The 20,952-nt window shown below is 39.7% G+C and overlaps 1 protein-coding gene across 2 annotated transcripts in view; it reads left to right on the forward strand.

Annotated features, from left to right (window-relative positions):
- Positions 1-20,952, forward strand: part of LOC132830141 (bone morphogenetic protein 7-like) — a 95,818-nt gene that overhangs the window by 47,885 nt on the left and 26,981 nt on the right. For both annotated transcript variants that reach the window (XM_060847650.1, XM_060847651.1), the window contains exon 2: positions 7,445-7,637. In XM_060847650.1, coding sequence (XP_060703633.1) covers positions 7,445-7,637 — 193 coding nt within the window. The remainder of the gene's footprint in view (positions 1-7,444; positions 7,638-20,952) is intronic.

Below are 20,952 nucleotides of genomic sequence, written 5' to 3' on the forward strand. Positions count from 1 at the left end.
GCTTGCCAGTCAATTAAGAGCTGACAGGCAAGTGTGGGCAAGTTTCTCAGCAAATCAGAGGCCAAAATACTAGGTATCTGGATGATGAACAGCTGTCTCCCTTTCAAAGGCCAGATCCTTCTAGGTCCTGAAGTCTGCTAGGCCATGACTTATCCTCAGAATATACAACACAAAAAGGACCCCAACCTGCCAGCCCAGGTCACCATTCAAGTTTCTCACTCACAGGGAAGGTGGATGCATGGGGAAGTTGCAAGTTAAGGCCTTTAAGTGGCTACCAATTAACCATTTAAGAACTTTAATTGGTGGCCCGTGGACCTTCTCACTCAGAACATACTTAGCGTGATAGCAAGAATGGGGCAAGTTTCTCTCCAGGGCCAACTTGCCCAAATATTTTCCCCTATCTCACTACCTCCAGACAGGTGAAATTCATTCCTATTTACTTTCATCATGTTTTAAATTCTATCCTTTTATTTTCTCTTCTTCAGTGTTGAGTATAATGTGCAGTACAGTATATATTGGTTATAATTTGCTCTTGTATTAGCAAATTTTGAGAAGATTTGTAGCTCAGGTTGAGGTTCTCGATGTAAGTTTGCTCGTTGAGCTGGAAGGTTCATTTCCAGACGTTTCGTCACCCTACTTGTATATCAATCAATTCTGAAGAAATCTCTTACCTATGAGATGAATAAACATTTTGGTTATAGCATGAATTTGAATTTTGAGAGTAACATTTTACTTATTGATTGACATAATTGGGGTCTGTTTGTAAACTGTGCTGATTTACTGAAATATCTAGAAATTTAGGAAAAGCTAATCACCAATCACAAACAAAGAAATGCCATCCCAAATTTTTAATTTATTTATTTTCAAATCCAACCATATTTTCTCATAGTGTCATTTTCCATCTTCTATCCTTGTATTTTCTGGCCAAGCTGAGAATAAGTAATGTATAGAACATATGTGTAGTTACCTGACCAGGTTGGGCCCAAGTTCAAGAAACCATGAGAAAATGAGAATCATAAGACCGCAAAACCATAAGACATAGGAGTGGAAGTGAGGCCATTCGGCCCATCGGGTCCACTCCGCCATTCAATCATAGCTGATGGGATTTCAACTCCAGTTACCCGCATTTTCCCCGTAGCCCTTAATTCCTCATGACATCAAGAATCTATCAATCTCTGCCTTGAAGACATTTAGCGTCCCGGCCTCCACTGCACGCTGCGGCAATGAATTCCACAGGCCCACCACTCTCTGGCTGAAGAAATGTCTCCACATTTCTGTTCTGAATTGACCCCCTCTAATTTTAAGGCTGTGTCCATGGGTCCTAGTCTCCTCGCCTAACGGAAAAAATTTCCTAGTGTCTACCCTTTCCAAGCCATGTATTATCTTGTAAGTTTCTATTAAGTCTCCCCTTAATCTTCTAAACTCCAATGAATACAACCCCAGGATCCTCAGCCGTTCCTCGTATGTTAGACCAACCATTCTAGGGATTATCCGTGTGAATCTCCGCTGAACACGTTCCAGTGCCAGTATGTCCTTCCTGAGGTGTGGGGACCAAAACTGGACACAGTACTCCAAATGGGGCCTAACTAGAGCTTTATAAAGTCTCAGTAGCACAATGGTGCTTTTATATTCCAACCCTCTTGAGATAAGTGACAACATTGCATTCGCTTTCTTAATCACGGACTCAACCTGCATGTTTACCTTTAGAGAATCCTCGATTTGCACTCCCAGATCCCTTTGTACTTTGGCTTTATGAATTTTCTCACCGTTTAGAAAGTAGTCTATGCTTTTGTTCTTTTTGCCAAAGTGCAAGACCTCGCATTTGCTCACATTGAATTCTATCAGCCATTTCCTGGACTACTCTCCCAAACTGTCTAGATCCTTCTGTAGCCTCCCCACTTCCTCAGTACTATCTGCCTGTCCACCTAACTTCGTATCATCTGCAAACTTCGCTAGAATGCCCCCACTCCCTTCATCCAGATCATTAATATATAATGCGAACAGCTGTGGTTCCGACATTGAATCCTGCCGGACACTGCTTATCACTGGCTGCCATTCTGAAAAAGAACCTTTTATCCCAACTCTCTGCCTTCTGTCAGACAGCCAATCCTCAATCCATCCCAGTAGCTCACCTCGAACACCATGGGCCCTCACCTTGCTCAGCAGCCCTCCGTGTGGCACTAGATAGACCACATCCACTGGGTTTCCCTGGTCTAACCTACTCGTCACCTCTTCAAAGAATTCACCTCAGTCAAAGATAAAATTAACTTTCTTATAAAGAGGCACTGAAACTATCTCCTTGCTGCTTCACATCATTCTAGAAGTTACATGCTGGAAGCAGAAAGGTTTACCTGCCAGTAGGCAAGTTTCTGATGACGATGGAGCTAGATCCCAAACACACAATGAACTATATGTCAACTGCTGCTTCAAAACAACAAACCAGAGACAAGAAAAGAATGGATATGCAAGCATGAACTGGAAGATGTTGCAACACAGGGATAGAAAGCCAAACCAAATCAGCTTCACGATCACTGGATTCACAACACAATGAAATTAAAACATTCAATGACCTGTAAACTTGCTTAATTGTTCCTAACTAGACTTCTTGATAAACAGATCTTGAACACTAAGTTTATCACTTAAATAAAAGTTAACAATGTAACTTTGATAGAGCAGATAAACAACAAAGTAATAAAATTAGTATCTATGATCTAAATCCCAATTTCCTTTAATCGTACCTGACAGACATGCTTAAGGGATAAATTAAGAAAGAAAGTCAAAGAATTATAATTTGCCAGTTCAATAAAGTTTCCAGTTTCATGAAATCCTTGGACAGTAGGTTATTCACAGGCAAGTAGAACAAATGTCTTGCTTGAATTCTGAAGTCACTGGTTAATGCAAACAGTTTCAGCAGACTTCTAACAATATTTAATTATTTCTTACAAACTGTGATTCTTTTCCCAGAACCTTCACAATTCAGTAACTGGAGAAAAACGAGAGACTAAAACCACACATCACCATCTCTGAAAGTCTCCAAAAGGTTTCACTGCCTCCTACCAAACCCTAGTCAGTCGTAACCCATTCTCCCTGATTCGAAATCTATCTAGCTGCCAGCTTTGGATTAGCAACAATATGGTGCCAATTCAACTTAAGTTTTGTAATTAGATTACTTACAGTGTGGAAACAGGCCCTTCGGCCCAACAAGTCCACACCGACCCGCCGAAGCGCCACCCACCCATACCCCTACGTTTACCCCTGACCTAACACTACGGGCAATTTAGCATGGCCAATTCACCTGACCTGCACATCTTTGGACTGTGGGAGGAAACCGGAGCACCCGGAGAAAACCCACGCAGACACGGGGAGAACGTGCAAACTCCACACAGTCAGTTGCCTGAGTCGGGAATTGAACCCGGGTTTCAGGCGCTGTGAGACAACAGTGCTAACCATTGTGCCACCGTGCCACCCACAGTTGCATTGTCTTTCTAGGCCAATTCCCACCAAAAAACATCTGCTCTTTTATCTCTTCTATTTTAAAATAAGGGGCTGTTTAACGTTCAATTCTTAACTTCAATTTACAGTTCCAAATTGAAACAATGAGAAAATTAAAGAAAAATCGTGACTCTCCCTCTCACTCACTCTGCTTATCATCAAACTCAAAAGTTAGTTCCCTGTGAAAAGTGACTTAAAACAACAACCATTCACCAGGAATTCAAGGGTTTCTGTAAATGTTGCCAGTTTATAGAAGAAATAAGGCTGACAGCTAAACAGCCAGGACTCTCATCATGCTACCAAGTCAACTACTCTAAGACCTTTAAACTGAAGTTGCGTTTAGCTGCCTGACATCTCTAAACATCCCCCTCTCACCTTCTTTGTATGATTACAACCTGTGATTCTGCTGTGTCGATGTTGCATTTATTATTTTGGGGGTAATAAATTTCCTCCCTCTTTCATTCAAGAAAACGTTCCAATGTGGCTTCTCCATTTTAAGCTAATCAATTCCACTTCAGTGGAAGTCTATGAGCTATATAGAGTCATAGAGATGTACAGCACGGAAACAGACCCTTCGGTCCAACCCGTCCATGCCAACCAGATATCCCAACCCAATCTAGTCCCACCTGCCAGCACCCAGCAAATATCCCTCCAAACCTTTCCTATTCATATACCCATCATATGCATATGCTAAACAGAAATCTTTAAGAATTATATTTGGCTGTATAGAACTTGGGTATCACTGACAAAATGGGACTTTTTGCAGCAATATTCAAAATAAAAATGTTGCGACTATCCATGAGGTGTTTAAAAAGAGGAGAGCTGATTAGCCCTCCTCACCTGGTCATGACAATATACAGAAATCTAAATAATTCTGAACAAAATGAGGATGGAAAGGCCATATTTACTGAAAAGGATTGTTTTCCCCAGGGCCTCCTCTTTCCCCCAATGTTAAAGGTACCCCCACAGTGGTTTTAAATGGGGAATTGAAGGATACTGAAGAATAATTGTATCCTGGCTGAAAATGTGTTGCTGGAAAAGCACAGCAGGTCAGGCAGCATCCAAGGAGCAGGAGAATCGATGTTTCGGGCATGAGCCCTTCTTCAGGACAACCAGTACCTACAACAAATCCGAAGCCTCCAGCAACAGACTTCCCTCCGGATCCTTTGCTCCATTTTCAGCTCTGATCTCCAGCATCTGCAGTCCTCACTTTCTCCTCGAATAATTATATCCTGTCAATTGTGCATGCTGCAGCTAAAGCTTGTTACAAAACATCGATGCTTGGCTCAACAGTCGAGTTTAAGTAAGCAACTATGTTCCAGATAGCGTAGAGTTTCCTGAGTGTTGTGCTCTTCTCAGCAAATGGTGAGTATACCATCTCACTCGTGACTTGAGCTTGGTGCAGGATTGTAGGCTTTTAGGGGCTAGGGAGTAAGCCACACTTCACAGTACCAGGATAGTACTCTATTCTTGTAGCATGGACTGGTCCAATGGTATACTATGGTGTTTGATCCAATTTAGTTCTGAGTCAATGATAACTTGGTGATAGCAATGCCTTTGAAAGTCAAGAGGAGAAAGTTGGGTTCATTATAATCATTACTTGATAATTAAGTGACACAAATGTTACCTGTAACTTTTAAGCCCTGTTTCCAGTGCCTTCCACTAATGTGCTCCACTTCCGTGTTGTGATGAATTTTCAAGCCTCTGTCTGGCTCTGCTACCCAAAATTGGACATGTTTAAATATCATAACCAGACAAGTTCCAACCCTCAGCATTCCTGAATAAATACCGCAGCAGGTCAACCAGTGAAAGTAAAGAGCTGAATGTGCAATCTACTATAAATAATTCAGAATACCATATTTGACAAAATTCAATTTCAATCTAACTAGTTCAGGCTTATGAGCTAGGTGATATTGTGAATCCCAGAACCAATGTTTATGTAATGTCTGGGTGCTGAAGGTAATATGAGTGGATATATGCTCATACATATGGATTCATACCAACATATGTATCTAATTAAGTTGTAATTCATACAATAGAAAAAAAAGTTTTCAAAGATCTGCAGAATTTATTCTCAATGTCAAAACGTTAGCTTTCAACAACAGTTCAAATGTGACAAAACCCAGTTAATATTATCAAATTTTGCAAGCTTTCAATGTTAATTCCAAGTAAGGTAACGTACCAACACAAAATATCAGGGAAAACTTTGGCTATTGGGGATATACACATATTTGCCCAAAAATGCTTTTAAAAAGTGAACGAATATTTGAGACAGTTCATTTTGGACTCACAATTGGGAGTCCAGATTTGATAATTGTCAATTGAGCTCAAAATTATGCTTTTCTTTCTAAAGTGATGTTTTTAGTTTTAGCTCAAAAAACACTCGCATAACCACAAACATCAAATCTTCCCAGAACTAGGACAATTAAACAGCCTACTGGAATGTCTGTTTATCTTCTATGATATCTTTAAGAATGGTAACCTGGGCTATTTTGTTGAGACAGCTGAAAATGATTTTATCAAGAAAATAAAATGTACATTTTTAATAAGAGTGCCTGCTTCAGCATCTATGAGCAACTTAATATTAAATAACTGGAAATTAATTTTGAAGAAGAAACCTTTGCTAGTTTCACTGATCCACACTAGTCAGTTTCTTCTCAAATTTTTAAACAAATTTTGAAGTGTCGATAAATGCACTTACACCAAAGGCTCCAAGCAAGATCAGTTGACAGAAATGTGCCATGTTGATTAATTTTACTGGGGTGTAGCCAGTTTTGTGGGCAGGGCTGGTTTCCTGCACAATGTTTTTCAAACCACCATCAATGATCAAGGGAACTCAATTTGCATTGGATAAGATGCTTGACATTCCTTAATCTTTTCCATTGGCTTTGTCAATGGAACTGAGTGGAAATTTTGTCCCATATCTATTTCAAGAAAACAGAACCAAGAGCAGTCACATCAAAGGAAGTTCAAAATATCTTTCTAGATGGAAGATTCCTGCTTCTGCCAGTCACATCATCTCGGCTTTGGAGTAAGACCAGTTTAAAATGTCTGACAGTTTCAGAGGCACGTGGTTTAGAAAAACATAAAATCTTCAGTAACCTTTTTATTTCTGAAACACACCCTTTTTTGCCCTTTAATTAATTCCTTCTCTTTGGGAGTTTATTTTTAAAAACAGAACATTCCTATAATTATGTCTCTGGATTTCGTTTTGGTTTATGAACCACTACCCTTTCCTTGCTTTACATGAAGAAAATAAAATCAGCGCAAAGTGAAGATTCTGTTATTCAACATTGTGTAATGTGACTGTGAAAGCACAGCAAAATAAAACTATTGAGAAGTTTTAATCTTTAATCATCAAACTTCTCACCTTAGCCATGCTATAATGTCCTGTCACAGTGAATTCCTTGTATGGAATATGCATTGAGTGGTTGTGAGAGTCAATAACATTCTGAAAAGTTGACTTATGTATCAGGAGTGGCATGAGAATAAATCACTGCTGACCCTACATTTGACAAAGTAATTTGGTCTGTATTAAAAACTGTATGGGGAACAGGAGAATAAGGGGGAAAATTACCAAGGAAGGGATACATTCTCTTTAAAATACTTTGCTAGTTAACTATTTAGATTAGTTTATTTAGCAAAAGTTAACCCTGTATTGATGATGAAAGTATTCTACTAAAATCTGATCTTTGAGGAGATTAAGTTTCTCTATTTCTTGTAGTGGTATACAATTAATAAAAAAAAATCTCCGAGGAAGAATATATTAGTGTAGGAAACATAATTATCTCCACAATTCTCCAAATCTATGGAGTTTCAGAGTACAGGCAGGAGCAGAGCTCAACTGGAGTTCTCTCCCAATTTATCTAGTACCCAATTATAACGCAGCATCCATATAGGATTGGAGATGGTACAAGTTTAACAATGGCTCTTTTTGTTGTTGTTTTAACAGTGGAGCACAATGAAGATGTTTTACACCACAAGGCACAGTGGAAAGAATTTAAGTTCGATTTAACTCAGATTCCTCGTGGTGAAATGGTAACTGCTGCAGAGTTTAGGATCTACAAAGGAGCCAATGACAATTTCCATGGGAACATGACCCTTCATATCACAATTTACCAAGTGTTACAGGTGCTCCAGGACAGGTTAGTACATACCATTCATTATTCATGGAGTCATCTAACCTGCAGTTTACAGGAGTATTTTCCCCTTCCCAAAACTAAAAAATGCTGCATTCACTGAGCCAGCGTGGGATTGGGGTGGACAAAATTAAAAATTACTCAGCACTGGCTTATAATCCAACAGGTTTATTTGGACGCACCAGCTTTCAGAGCACTGCTCTTTTACCAGGTGGTTGTGGAGCAGGACAATAAGACACAAAATTTATAGCAAAAGATTACAGTGTCATGCAACTGAAATGATATATTGAACAAACCTAGATTGTAGTTAAGTCTTTCATCTTTTAGAATGGGTCGCAAGTTTCAGTTCATTAATATGTAAATGAACTTCTTTAAAGTCACATTCTCAAAATAACTTAAGATTTTAATTTTAAAAAGCGACATCTCAGCTCAGACAGCGCATTAAAAGGTGTGAGGTTAGAGACTGTCTGTATCCCAATCTTGAGTCAGACTGGTTCTATTTCCAAAATGGAATTTACCAAATATTACATGGATTGACTGCCTGCAGATTGTGCATTTTTTGAGCAAAATAGAATGTATCTGCAAATACAAATTCACCCCATAGATTTATATGTGTGTCCACATGCATGTGAGAGAGAGAGATCGAATGACTGCGTATATGTGAGTGTATGCATGTGAGTGTGAGTGCATCTGAGAGACTGTGTGTTTGCATATGTGCAAGCTTGGTAATGTGTGTATGAGTGTGATGGAGTATAAGCCCGTGAGAGAGTGTGCGCGTGGGTGTGGGTGTTGGGGGGTTTGTATATCTGTGTGTATGACAGAGACCATGTGTATGAGAGTGGGTTTGCATGAGTGTGAGTATGTAAGCTGTATGTGTGTGTGAGAGAGTGAGAGAGAGAGAGATAGTAAGGTGTAGTGGGGTCACCTATAGTGTGACATGGACCTAAGGTCCAGGTTGAGGACATCCTCATGGGTACCAAACTTGGCTATCAGCTGACGCTTGGCCACTTTGCATTGTTACCTGTCCCAAAATCCTCCTTGGAGGATGGTTACCCGAAGATCCGAGGCTGAATGTCCCTGACTGCTGAAGTGTTCCCCAACTGGGAGGGGTCACCCTGTTACTGTCACTGATAACATTTGCAAAATGCTTTGCCAAATAGTTTCACCTCCATCTTTCCTGAAGGCATTGACCATTCCTGAAGTACTGATGCTTATGCTATTCATGTGCAAATCCCAACAATAAGCAAGATTTTTTATAAAAATGAGGGGATCTCATTGAATCATTGAAATTCAAAGAGATGGAACTCTGGATGCAGGAATGCTGTATTCTCTGGCTGAGTGTTGAGTGTTGGGGCATGGTATGGTTTCAGAACGAGATGTCACAATTTCAGGATACGTAGTAGGCCCATTTTAGACTGAGATGAAGAGAAATATCTTCACTTAATTGTCAACCTGTCAAGTTCATTACCACAGAAGTCTGTGGAGGCCAAGCCACTGAACATATTTTGAAAAGAAATAGATTTTTTAAGCTCAAGCCATCAAAGATTTGAGGAGAGAGCAGGAATGTGGTGTGGAGATCCCTGGTGCTGAGAGGTAGCAGCGCTAACCACTATGCTACCATGCTGACTAAAAGGGAGATTGACTGTAACGCATGATTTCTTCCTTCATCAGGATTAATGAACTCAGAATATATTGGGTATTGAACCTGTCACCTTTCTGGTAAAGAACCAAATGCACATATGAGCTACGTCAATTTTCAAAAGGGTTTTTAAAAATTCTTCCTTAGGATGGGGGCATTGCTAGCTCCCCCAGCATTTATTGTCTATCCTTAATTTCTCATGAGAAGGTAGTGGTTAGCCACCTTCTCCATGCAGTGTATGTATATCTGTAGTGTTGTTAGGAAGGATGTTCCAGGAATTTGATTTAGTGAAGGTAAAGGAATGTGTGGGTTGCTATAGGTACAGAAATGTTTCGAGATATATAGCAGCTGGGAGGTTGGTGGAGGATAATATTTGTTTGAGGCTTTTAAGGGTTTTGAAATTTCATATTGAACATAAGCATAATTTAGAACTGTATGGACATAAAGGAGACATGGGTCAACATAAAGGGACATAAAGATAATGATCATAAAAGTAGAATTCCATTAAAATTAGGGAGAGATAATTGCTACAGTTAGGAACCTGGCTGCACTTGCAAGGGACATGGTCAGTGGACATGGGTAGTGTTCCTGTGCATTTGCTGCCCTTATCCTTCCATTTGGTAGAGTCATGGTTTTGGAAAGGTAATCCTTCAAAGAGTAAGTTTTACAAAATAACATTTTACTGTTACCACTGATTTAGCCCTAATGTTCCCAAGACAATATTTCTAGATAGCCGTTGCTCACTTAATGGCCCATTGATTAGATCGATGCACCAGAACACTGAGCAATAGACATGAGTCATTGGTAACCAGAGAAAAATATGCTTATTAATAGGCATTGAATAGATGTTCAACCTAATCCTGTATTAAGCATGTTTTAGTAGTTTTTTCTGAGGATGTCAAGTTTGAAAACACAACCACTTACAAATTCCCCTCCAAGGCACACACGAGGGTGACTTGGAACTGTATCACCAGTTGGGTAATAGATAGTGGGGTGGGCAGTGAGGGGGTGGGAGTCAAAATTCTGGAATTCCCTTTCTAGCAGTACTGTGGGTGTCCGAAAGTCTTAGTTCAAGAAGGCAGCTAACCACTACCATCTCAAGGGCAATTAGAGATAGGCAATAAATGCTGGCCTTGCCAACAATAACTACATCCCTTGAATTATTTTTAAAACAAGTGTCAGTCGAGCTGATAGTAAATGTCAAAACTGAATATATTTAGCAAAACAACTAGGAGGAAAAGTCACTTAGCACCACGGGGACCTTTAAGTGATGTGAACAGAACTAAATTTTCAAAAATAAAAGCATGCCCAGCTCAAAATATATGGTTAGCATCTGAAAGAAAAAGCTTGATTAAAATTTTGGGTGGGACTCTGGATCAGAGCTGTTATTTGCATTTCTGTTTCTTTTTATGACTGTTATTCAGTTAGTTGCTATCACCTCTCATGAGACCCAACAAAATGTTTATTGAAAATAGCATTTCCTGGGTAGAATAAGCAGTATAGATAAAATCATGGGATCAAAGGACTTTAAGTGAGGCAGTCTAGTCATTCGTGCTGAGAGCTGGTCTGACAGGCAGACAGTCAAGAGTTCAAGTCCCAGGGCTATCTAATGCCTGGATGAGTTTTCAGGCTGTTTTGTTGTCTAAGTTGCTGCCCAATTCACAATGTAGCATGGAGATGTCAACCCAAAAGAGAGGAATAAACTTATTCCAATTTCACTGTCTAGTGTTCATACCAGCTGCACAGAGTTGTAAAAGTAGAGTACTTATGGATGAAGTGAATTCAAATATAGTTATTGTAAAATATTTTAAAAAACAAAATGTCTTATTTGATGTTCCTTATTTGATTTCCATTTTCAAGCTTGACTCCCACGCCCAGAAAGACAGGCTCTCAATGGATAAAATAAACTGTTCTGACTATGGTCAGTTGCTTCCCTCATCAATCCTGTAAAAATGTGAATAGTATATTGTCATGTGGTGAAGGATTCTGTATCAGAATGCTTATTCCCCACCACTACCCTTCATCTCAGTAAACTTATCTGAAATTTGACATTTGGGGAACTCTGAATCCAAATAATAATTATTATTATTATAATCAGATTGAAACTCTGACATTAGAGTTATAAAGCAACACCCAACAGACTGAATATAGTAGCCATGGCACTTGGCGCCTGCAGAATACATTTCCACTTTTAGATCCCAGAAGAAAGCCTTGCTCTTTGGATGTGCATACTAGGGAATCTCACAAAGGCTCCGGTCTGCTATCAACAGAAAATCAGGTCAGCCTGTGTCTCATTTCCTGATATAAACTCCCAGAAAAATGAAGTTTCACACTAAGAATGTGCAGTTGGCTCTTATCCTTATTTGCTGGAATAATTCTCCTGTTGAATAGTTAAGGATGTGGTTTCTTGCATCAAACACCATTGTCTGTATGATGTGGTCTAAATGTTTTTCTATATGTTAGCCCATGTAACATAGACTGTGGAGAGTGGATTATTTTTCATTCAAGGGATGTGGGTATTGCTGGCTGAATCAGCATTTATTTAACATTCCTAATTACACTTGAAAGTTGGTGATAGTAAGCTGCCTTCTTGAACCACTGCAGTCCAGTTTGTATAGGTACATGCACAATTCTATTAGGGAAGGATTTGCAGCATTTTGACCTAATGAAGGTACAGCAATATTTTACAAAGCCAAGGCAATGAGTACCTTAGAGAAGAGTTTGGAAAAGGTGTCATTCCCATGTATTTATCCTTTGTCTTTCTAGATGTTAATGGTTGTCAGTTTTGGAAAATGTTAAAGAAGTCTTGACGAATTTCTGCAATGCATCATGTCGATGATACACTCTGCTGCTAGTGCTTGTAGGTGATGGAGAGTGTGTATGTTAGTGGATGTGATGCCAATTAAGCAGGCTGCTTTGTCCTGTATAGTTTCAGGTTTCTTGTGTTGTTGGAGCTGCAGTCATTCAGACAAGTGAGGACTATTCCATCACACTCCTGGACTTGTTCCTTATATATTGCGGACAGACTTTTTCAAATCAGGAGATAAGTTTTTTTTTGCAGGATTCCAAGCCTTTGATCTGCACTTAAAGACACAGTATTTATATGCCTAGTCCAGTTCAATTTCTGGGTAAAAACAAGGACTGCAGATGCTGGAAACCAGAGTCTAGAATAGAGTGGTGCTGGAAAAGCACAGCAGGTCAGGCAGCATCCGAGGAGCAGGAAAATCGACATTTTGGGCAAAAGCCCTTTTGCCTGAAACATCTATTTTCCATTTCAATTTTTGGTCAATAGCAACCCCCAGAACATTGATAGTGGGGGACTCAGTGATGGTAATGCTATCCAATATTAAGGGACAACAGTTAGATTCTCTCTCATTATCAATGCTCATTGTTTGGCACTTGTCTGTTGCAAATGTTACTTGTCACTTGTCAACCTAAGCCTGAATATTGTCTTGTTACATTTGGACATGGGTTTCTTGAGACATGAGTGGTGCTGAACATTGTGCAGTCATCAGTGAACAACCCCACTTTTGACCTTCTAGCAACTGAAGATGATTTGGCCTAGTACACCACTCTGAGGAACTCCTTAAGAGATATCCCTGCACTAAAATTAATAACCTCTAATGACTACAAGCATCTTCCTTTGTGTCAGGTATGACTTCAACCAATGGAGAGTTTTTCCCCTTTTTCCAATTTGCTCTAGTTTTCCTTGGATTCCTTGATGCCACACTTAATCAAATCAAGCTTTGATGTCATTCTAACCTTACCTCTGGAATTCAGCTCTTTTGTGCAAGTTCGAATCAAGTTTGCAATAATCTCAGGAGTGAGTGGCCCTGGAGTACCCCCGAAATAGACTCAGCATCGATAAGCAGTTTATTGCTAAGCAACTGCTTCTTGATAGCACTGTTAATGACCTGTTCCCCAACTTTACTGATGGTTGAGAGTAGACTAATGGGGCAATAATTAGCTGATTTGGGATTGTCCTTGTTTTAGTGTGCAAGACATACCTGAACAATTTTCCATATTGCAGGTGGATGTCAGTTTACAACTGTGAAACACTATAAAAAAGTGCTTTGATGCAGCTGTACAGCAGACGTTTTGTAATTTATGAACAACACTAACTATTTACAATGTTATAAGAACTCACACTTACACATAGTCAGGGTTCTATGTTTACTAATGCTACAGCTGATTACATGACTGTAACACTGAAAATAGATGATTGCAATGACAACATAGTGCACTGATTCCATTGTACTGTGACTGCTGAAATGATGTAAGGACCTTTATACTGGACATCAAATGACGTGATGCCACCTAACTATCTTAAAGGGACTCTCCTTTCTAGAATCCATGCAAAAGTACAGCATTTCCCTTTTTTTCTTTAAAGAATGGGAACCCTATCCCAATATCCCTATCCTCTTATACAAGAATGCATGTGGTTACATCAAGTCTACTCAATAAAATAGTGTTTTGATAGATATACAGCACAAATGGATCCAGTACTTACACATTTATAACAACGTGGCTCTTTGTTATGGTGGATGTGCATCATTTGTTTTGGATGTGTTGTTGTCATGAATCATACTTTCAGTATCTTGGTTGTCATCCTTTGAGATGAGTGGTTAATCATATGATGCTTGATTGTGTCAGCTATTTCTTTGCAGGATTCAACCATTTGTTTTTAAATGTTACCTGGTGTGGAATCCTTCCACAAACCTATGTGTTAACATGAAAATCTCCAACTTTTACCTTTGGTTTGGTTCAATTTGAGATAACTGTTCATTTTCATTGTTCTGTTCCTATACCATTTTGTTCCTTGTGTCCAACGATGTGCCATGCACATATGCTTGGCTGCTGTGAATTTGGGAGAGGAACTATGTGGATTTGTCTTCCAAACCTGAGAGCTGCGAGTGATGCTAAACCATTATCTTGAAGAGTGTTATATAGATTTAGCATAGTTAACCAAAAATCTTGGCACGTCGCTTTACACTTTACTCTCTTGGATTTTACCATACAGACAACGCATTCTGTAAAACTGTCAGGTTGAGGTTAGTATAAAGAGGTAACATGTTGGACATTCCACTTCCTTCATATGTCTTGCAAAGGTCCATTAATGTACTGCGGACAGTTGTACACAATTTGTTGAGGAACTCCCTTGTTAGGATTTGTTCTTGTTAGGATTTGGAAGTTTGCTAAGAGAATTAGAGATATTCATCTGTGAACCTGGTTTGTATCATATTTCCAAATTATACTCTTGGATCTTCATAGGTAGTCATTAGAGTCATGGAGGGACACTTGTGAGTTGTGCCTGGGATAATTTCCAACACATTGTGGAACAATAAAATGTTTGTTAAATAAGTCTGTGAGAAACCATTGCATTCTGAAAACTAGAGCAGAAGTTTCTTTTTCAATGTTGGAGAAGTTTTCTTGAGCTGTTATATGGAACTGCGAACTGAATTCAATTGGTTTGTCATCCTGTAATATACATGCTTTGAGGCCTATCTGGGATGCATCTACTTCCAACATAGTGAGTGTGGTGGGATCATAATATTGAAGAACTATATGCTGGATGACAGAGCATTTTTGAAAGATTGAAAAATATGGTGGCAATCTTTCTGCCATGTGTATAATGTATCTTTGCAGGTAAGATCATGAACAGTAGAGACTTGGTGGATAAATTTGGAATATATGGAGATGAAAAGTTGAAGAAACGGAGACACTTTTCTCAGTCACTTTTGTTTTGTGATATGGGCAACTTATGCACAACTTTTATTTTGGTAGGATTATGTCTAATACCATTTTACCAGTAAATTGATCTGAATAAATTTATATGCCTATGTTGACTTGATAAGACTTGTTGAAAACAGGGTCATGTTTCCTTACTGCTGCCATGAACTGATGGAGGTTTGTGTCATGTTCGAGGGATCCAAGATGGCGGCAGTCTGAGTGGTCTGCTGTGCTGGACTCTGTGCCACACCCCTGAGCAAGGTGGACATTTACCCCCCCCCCCCCTTATCACTCACCTCCAGGAGAAAAAAGTATTAATTTAAACTTACTGAAAATTTGGAGCTGCTGAAATTGTCTGGGACAGCTTTAAGGCCAGGATAAAATCCGGTAAAGGAAAGGGACCTAAAGGAACACAGCAGACAGGACACTCCACTACAGCATCGAGGGTGCCTGCAGCCAGTGCTGAGTCTCCCAGGACAGCCCCTATGGATCCAGCAGGATAACAGCACTTACTCTCGGAGTTTACCAAACTCTGAGAGTGGATTCAAGCAGCAGTTGAGCCACTGTCTGCCATGCTGAAAAAGCATGAGCAGGACATCCAGCTGCTGGAACAAAGACTGGAGGCAGTGGAGGAGACCATTACCGAGGTCTCGGGAGGAAGAATCCGAACGCTGGAAAACCAGGTTCGGATCCTTCAGGATCTTTGACTCTGCAGAAAAGGTGAAGGCCTTTGTGAAGTCTTTGAATTGAAGGATCTGAGCTGGGTTGGGAGGGGAGGGGGCATCATTGTGGACAATGGTTTGGGGCTCTTTTTTATTAGCCCCCTTTCTACTTCTCTCCCCCTTTCCCTTATTCTTGGTTTTATATGTACTGTTTTGTTGTAAAATTGGTATTAGTTTATATAATTGGTTGATTGGGTCTTATCTAGGGTTCCTTTTATTTACTGCTGTCCTCTTGATTTTGTCCTGGGGGTGGTTATATCTGTGGCTAAGATGAATGGAGGGGCGATGGGTATCCATTGTTAACTCTTAGAATTTAAACAATAGGTTTTCTTCATTTGTGAATTGCCTGGGGCTAGGACATAGCCTCAGCTAGAGGGAGTTAAGATGGTAGTAAGGATTGGGAGGGGTGCCCCCTATGGGCAAGGGGGAAGAGTTCGAGCGAATTGGAGGTTATTTGGGTGTCTGTTTCAGTTAAATGTAGTGGTTTTTTTTTAGTTGTAGTTGTTTTTATAGCAATAGTTCTTAGATCGCATAGAATTAATATCTTTGTAGCTCATCACACCTCTGATAAGTTCCCTCCTCCTGGGAAACCACGGGCTGCCCTAGATGACCATGGCTAGTGATTTGTTGATGTGATGCACCTGGAATATAAAAGGGAGCCATTCTCCTATTAAAGGAAAGAAGGTCTTATCAAGCCTCAGGAAGGAAAGGATGGACATTGCCTGCTGCAGGAGACACATCTAACTGATAAGGAACATCAGAAACTGCAGCAGGGGGATTATGACAGGGTATTTTTCTCATCCTTCAGATCTAAGTGTAAAGGAGTGGCTATACTAATAAGAAGGAACCTCCCTTCCCAGGTAACAAGCAGATTAAGGATGAAAATGGATGGTTTATCATTCTTAAAGCCCTAATACATGGAAAAGAATACGGTGTTTTGAATGTATATTGTCCCCCAGTACACCCTCTTAAATTTCTAATTGATGCAATGGCTAAATTAATGAATCTTGGGGTTCGCTGTGTGATTATAGGAGGAGATTTTAATCGCCTAATAGATTCAGAGATTGACAGGGTGCCAAAGGGCCTGGCAGGTACGCCCACGCAGTCTAAGCAGTTGGTGGATATACGCGATGAGTTGGGATTAGTGGATGTGTGGAGGTACCTCCACCCTAATGGAAGAGACTTCACGTTCTATTCCAACCCACATAAGTGCCATATGTGAATTGACATGTTTTTTTATGCCAACTGACAGTTTGGACAGAACAGTGGCATGTAAAATTGAGAATATAGCTGTTTTGGATCATGCACCAGTGTATTTAGATGTTAAAATCAAGGCTAGTGGAATGGATGCACCTCACTGGTGTATGGATCCATTTTTGTTAGCAGATAGTAAATTTATTAAATATTTTACAAGAGAGTTCAGGCTCTTTTGGGATATTAATTCAGGTGTGGCTAGTAATCTGGCAATGTTTTGGGAGGCCACTAAGGCATATTTACGAGGTCTGATCATTTCATATTCGACGACTAGAAAGAGGCAGAGGGAGGAGCAGCAATGCATGCTGGAGACCCAGCTGAAGGTAGCTGAGAAAACATATTATAATAGGCGGTCATTGGTTAAGCTTCAGCGGGTCACAGGTCTCCGGGCTGCTCTTGACTCAATGCATACACAAGTGGCTAAAAAAAAGGTCTCCTATGCCAAACAAAGCCTGTTTGAATTCGGAGATTAGCCTGGTAGCTATCTGGCTTATCTGACTAAGAGGAAAAAAACTTCCAAATCTACTACCTCTGTTAGGGAGAAGGCTGGTACAACTTAGAAACAAGGAGACCTTGGAGTGCTGGTTCATAGCTCCTTGAAAGTGGAGTCGCAGGTAGATAGGATAGTGAAGAAGGCGTTTGGTATGCTTTCCTTTATTGGTCAGAGTATTGAGTACAGGAGTTGGGAGGTCATGTTGCGGCTGTACAGGACATTGGCTAGGCCACTGTTGGAATATTGCGTGCAATTCTGGTCTCCTTCCTATCGGAAAAATGTTGTGAAACCTGAAAGGGTTCAGAAACGGTTTGCCAGGGTTGGAGGATCTGAGCTACAAGGAGAGGCTGAACAGGCTGAGGCTGTTTTCCCTGGAGTGTCGGAGGCTGAGGGGTGACCTTATAGAGGTTTACAAAATTATGAGGGGCATAGATAGGATAAATAGACAAAGTCTTTTCCCTGGGGTCGGGGAGTCCAGAACTAGAGGCATAGGTTTAGGGTGAGAGGGGAAAGATATAAAAGACTCCCAAGAGGCAACTTTTTCACGCAGAGGGTGGTACATGTATGGAATGAGCTGCCAGAGGATGTGGTGGAGGCTGGTACAATTGCAACATTTAAGAGGCATTTGGATGGGTTTATGAATAGGAAGGGTTTGGAGGGATATGAGCCAGGTGCTGGCAGGTGGGACTAGATTGGGTTGGGATATCTGGTCAGCATGGAAGGGTTGGACCGAAGGGTCTGTTTCCATGCTGTATGTCTCTATAACTCTATGACTATGGTATCAACATATTGCTACAGTCAAACCTGTCTGGCTAAAGGTCAGTCACATCATGGATAAACTTGATGTTATAGACTGGAACCTTTGGTATTGCAATTGATGCATTTGTTACCTCATGGATCATACGTATACATAGATCTGCATACATTGGTAGACCAATAATAGTTGATTTAACTGTTTCAATTATATAAAAGTTTGCAGGTGTCCATCCCGAAGAGCCATATTGACACTGAAGATGGAAAATGTCAATGCATGGTATTGCTTAGAATGCATGAATGCACCACATTATGCCAGTTTTCTAAGTATATTTCATGTAAGATGTGTAAAGGGATGGTATTCACACTTGCACCAGTATCAATCTTGGCTTTTAGTGCATATTGTCCATTCCTTTCAGGGTATATTACTTGAGTGGACATAAGGGCTTCAGCTTCTCTGATGATGTGCATGTGGTGTTTGGAGTTCACCACAAGTATTATTTTTTCAGGGATCTATTAGCAGTAACATTGCAGATACCTCCTGGTCTTCATTGACACACTTGTGTGCTGTGAATGAAAGTTCGGAAACATTCTTGGCATTGTTCCTTGTTTGAGTTTTCTTTACATGCTCCTATGGAGCATTATGTACCACTTTGGGTTTCTCTGGGCACTTGGATTCTTCCCTGTTTTAAGTAATGTCTTTTTGTAGAACATATCTTGCATATGCCATGAAATGCTGAACCCTATTTGGTGGATGAGCCAAGCCACATCTCTTGTAAGATTTGAATGTTTTGCTGCTTATGCTGCTGAAATAATGATGGCAACAATATTTTTTGTACAGTCAAATACCTTTAGATGCTGTAGACCACCTAAAATTACTCAAGCATGCATCTATCTGCAAGCAGTGATTTTGATCATCTGTTTATACATTTGACTAAAAGTACCTTTTAAAAAGATTTAATGGTTGCAGAGGCAGTGACTAGTTCCATAATCCTTTTAGCTAAGTTAGTTTTGGTGAAATCACATTTCTTACATTTGCATCGTCATCTGCCTTAGAACTGGTTGGTTGTTTCAGCTAGCTATTGTCAGTATTATATGAATTCAGGTCTGAAAGTTCTGAAATTGACTCAAGCATTAAGCTGATCTCCCAAAACAAAAATTGCAAAACTTTTGTCAGGATCTTTGCAGTCATCATTAGAAACACCCACGAGTGTCGTTATTCTTCTTAACCCTTCATTTTCCAAAGTTTGAGTGACTTTCTTTTATCAGCTATTTATTGATCTGTGAAGTCAAGATTTATCCTTTCTTAAATAAGTGAAGTTGTGACAGATGCCAATCCATGCTCAACTGTTTGTTTTACATCTTTACTGTGCAGGTTAATGTTCTTTAAAAATGCCTGGATGCAAAGAATCTGTATTGCAATGTAATACTTTTATTTTTTTTATTATTGTTGTTGGCTTCTCTTGTTTTTTTTATCTTTTTTATTGTTGCTGATTTAAAAGTTGTGGCTTTAAAATAATATTTGAGTAGTCATTGTACATAGCATTCTCTCCAAAAGAGATATCAGGGTAATATCACGAGTACCTTTTGTAACTTTCATGCAATTTCTGAAAAAAAAAATCAGTGGAATCGCCCAACGTTTGGATAGAAGTAATACCTCAATAGTAAATAGAATATTTCTTATAAGATTTTTTTGCTGTGTTTCGTCTGAAGATCACTTTGCGAAAGCAGAGCAAAGCAAAGCTTTTTGAAACAGATGCACTTTTTTAAAGATGAAGAGAATACTCATAAACATTTCTTCTCCATCGAATTTGTTATGCTTCAGTACAGGTTGTAATCTTGGTTGTTAGTTGCAAACTTCATCTCTGAATTCAGAGTGATGGTTAGAAAACAGACCTCTTCACACTGCCATTGTGCTATCACCTTTACAGCCTTTAGTGCCAACTGGCTTCCACCAGCATTTATTTCTTACCAGTGCAACCTTGATGGGTGACACCACCATTGCCGGTCTGATATGGTTTGAGTGTTTACCTGTGTTAGCTCATGTAACACAATCAAAGAAGACCAGATTCTGGTCAATACAGATTACTTGAGTTTATTAACAACACTTATTGTTATAACAACTCAGGCTTGTATATAGTGTAGCTTCTATGCTTGCTGAGGTGGCAACTATGCTACATGACTGTAATAATACACATGGCTGACTACAATGACTCTGCATTGCACACACTCCATTGTAGGTAGCTTTATTAATTAGTCAAAGAGAACGAAGTAAAAAGGCAAACTTGTTGGTATTTTAGTTCATCTCAATATGTTGCTTCACTGCTCAAGAGGTTAATCAAGAAAGGACAATTGGGAACTGTAGGCTTGAGGTTACTAACAACGGAATATGCTGTTTGTTAAAAAAAAAGGTAAGTTTAAAAGTAGCTGGGAGGGAATGCTTTGCAAAAATTCAAGGAAACATCCATCTCTGAACAGGAATTTAATGGAGGTTTGAGGATGAAGTACCAGCAGAATAGAAATAAAGGAGAGGCTCAGGAGGATTAAGGTTTGCGATTGCCAGTTTGGAGAAATTTGGCAAGGTTATGACAACTGGAGTCTGGACAGTTGTTTTGAGAGCTGTACATTGGGGATGCAGATTTAACCTTGTTTCAACCAAATCATGTACTTAGCTCACAACTGTTAAGGATAACATCAAAAGTTGAGGTAAGAGAAGAAACCTACTTTCCC

The sequence above is a fragment of the Hemiscyllium ocellatum genome, chromosome 30 (assembly GCF_020745735.1).
Source record: "Hemiscyllium ocellatum isolate sHemOce1 chromosome 30, sHemOce1.pat.X.cur, whole genome shotgun sequence".
NCBI lineage: Eukaryota > Metazoa > Chordata > Chondrichthyes > Orectolobiformes > Hemiscylliidae > Hemiscyllium > Hemiscyllium ocellatum.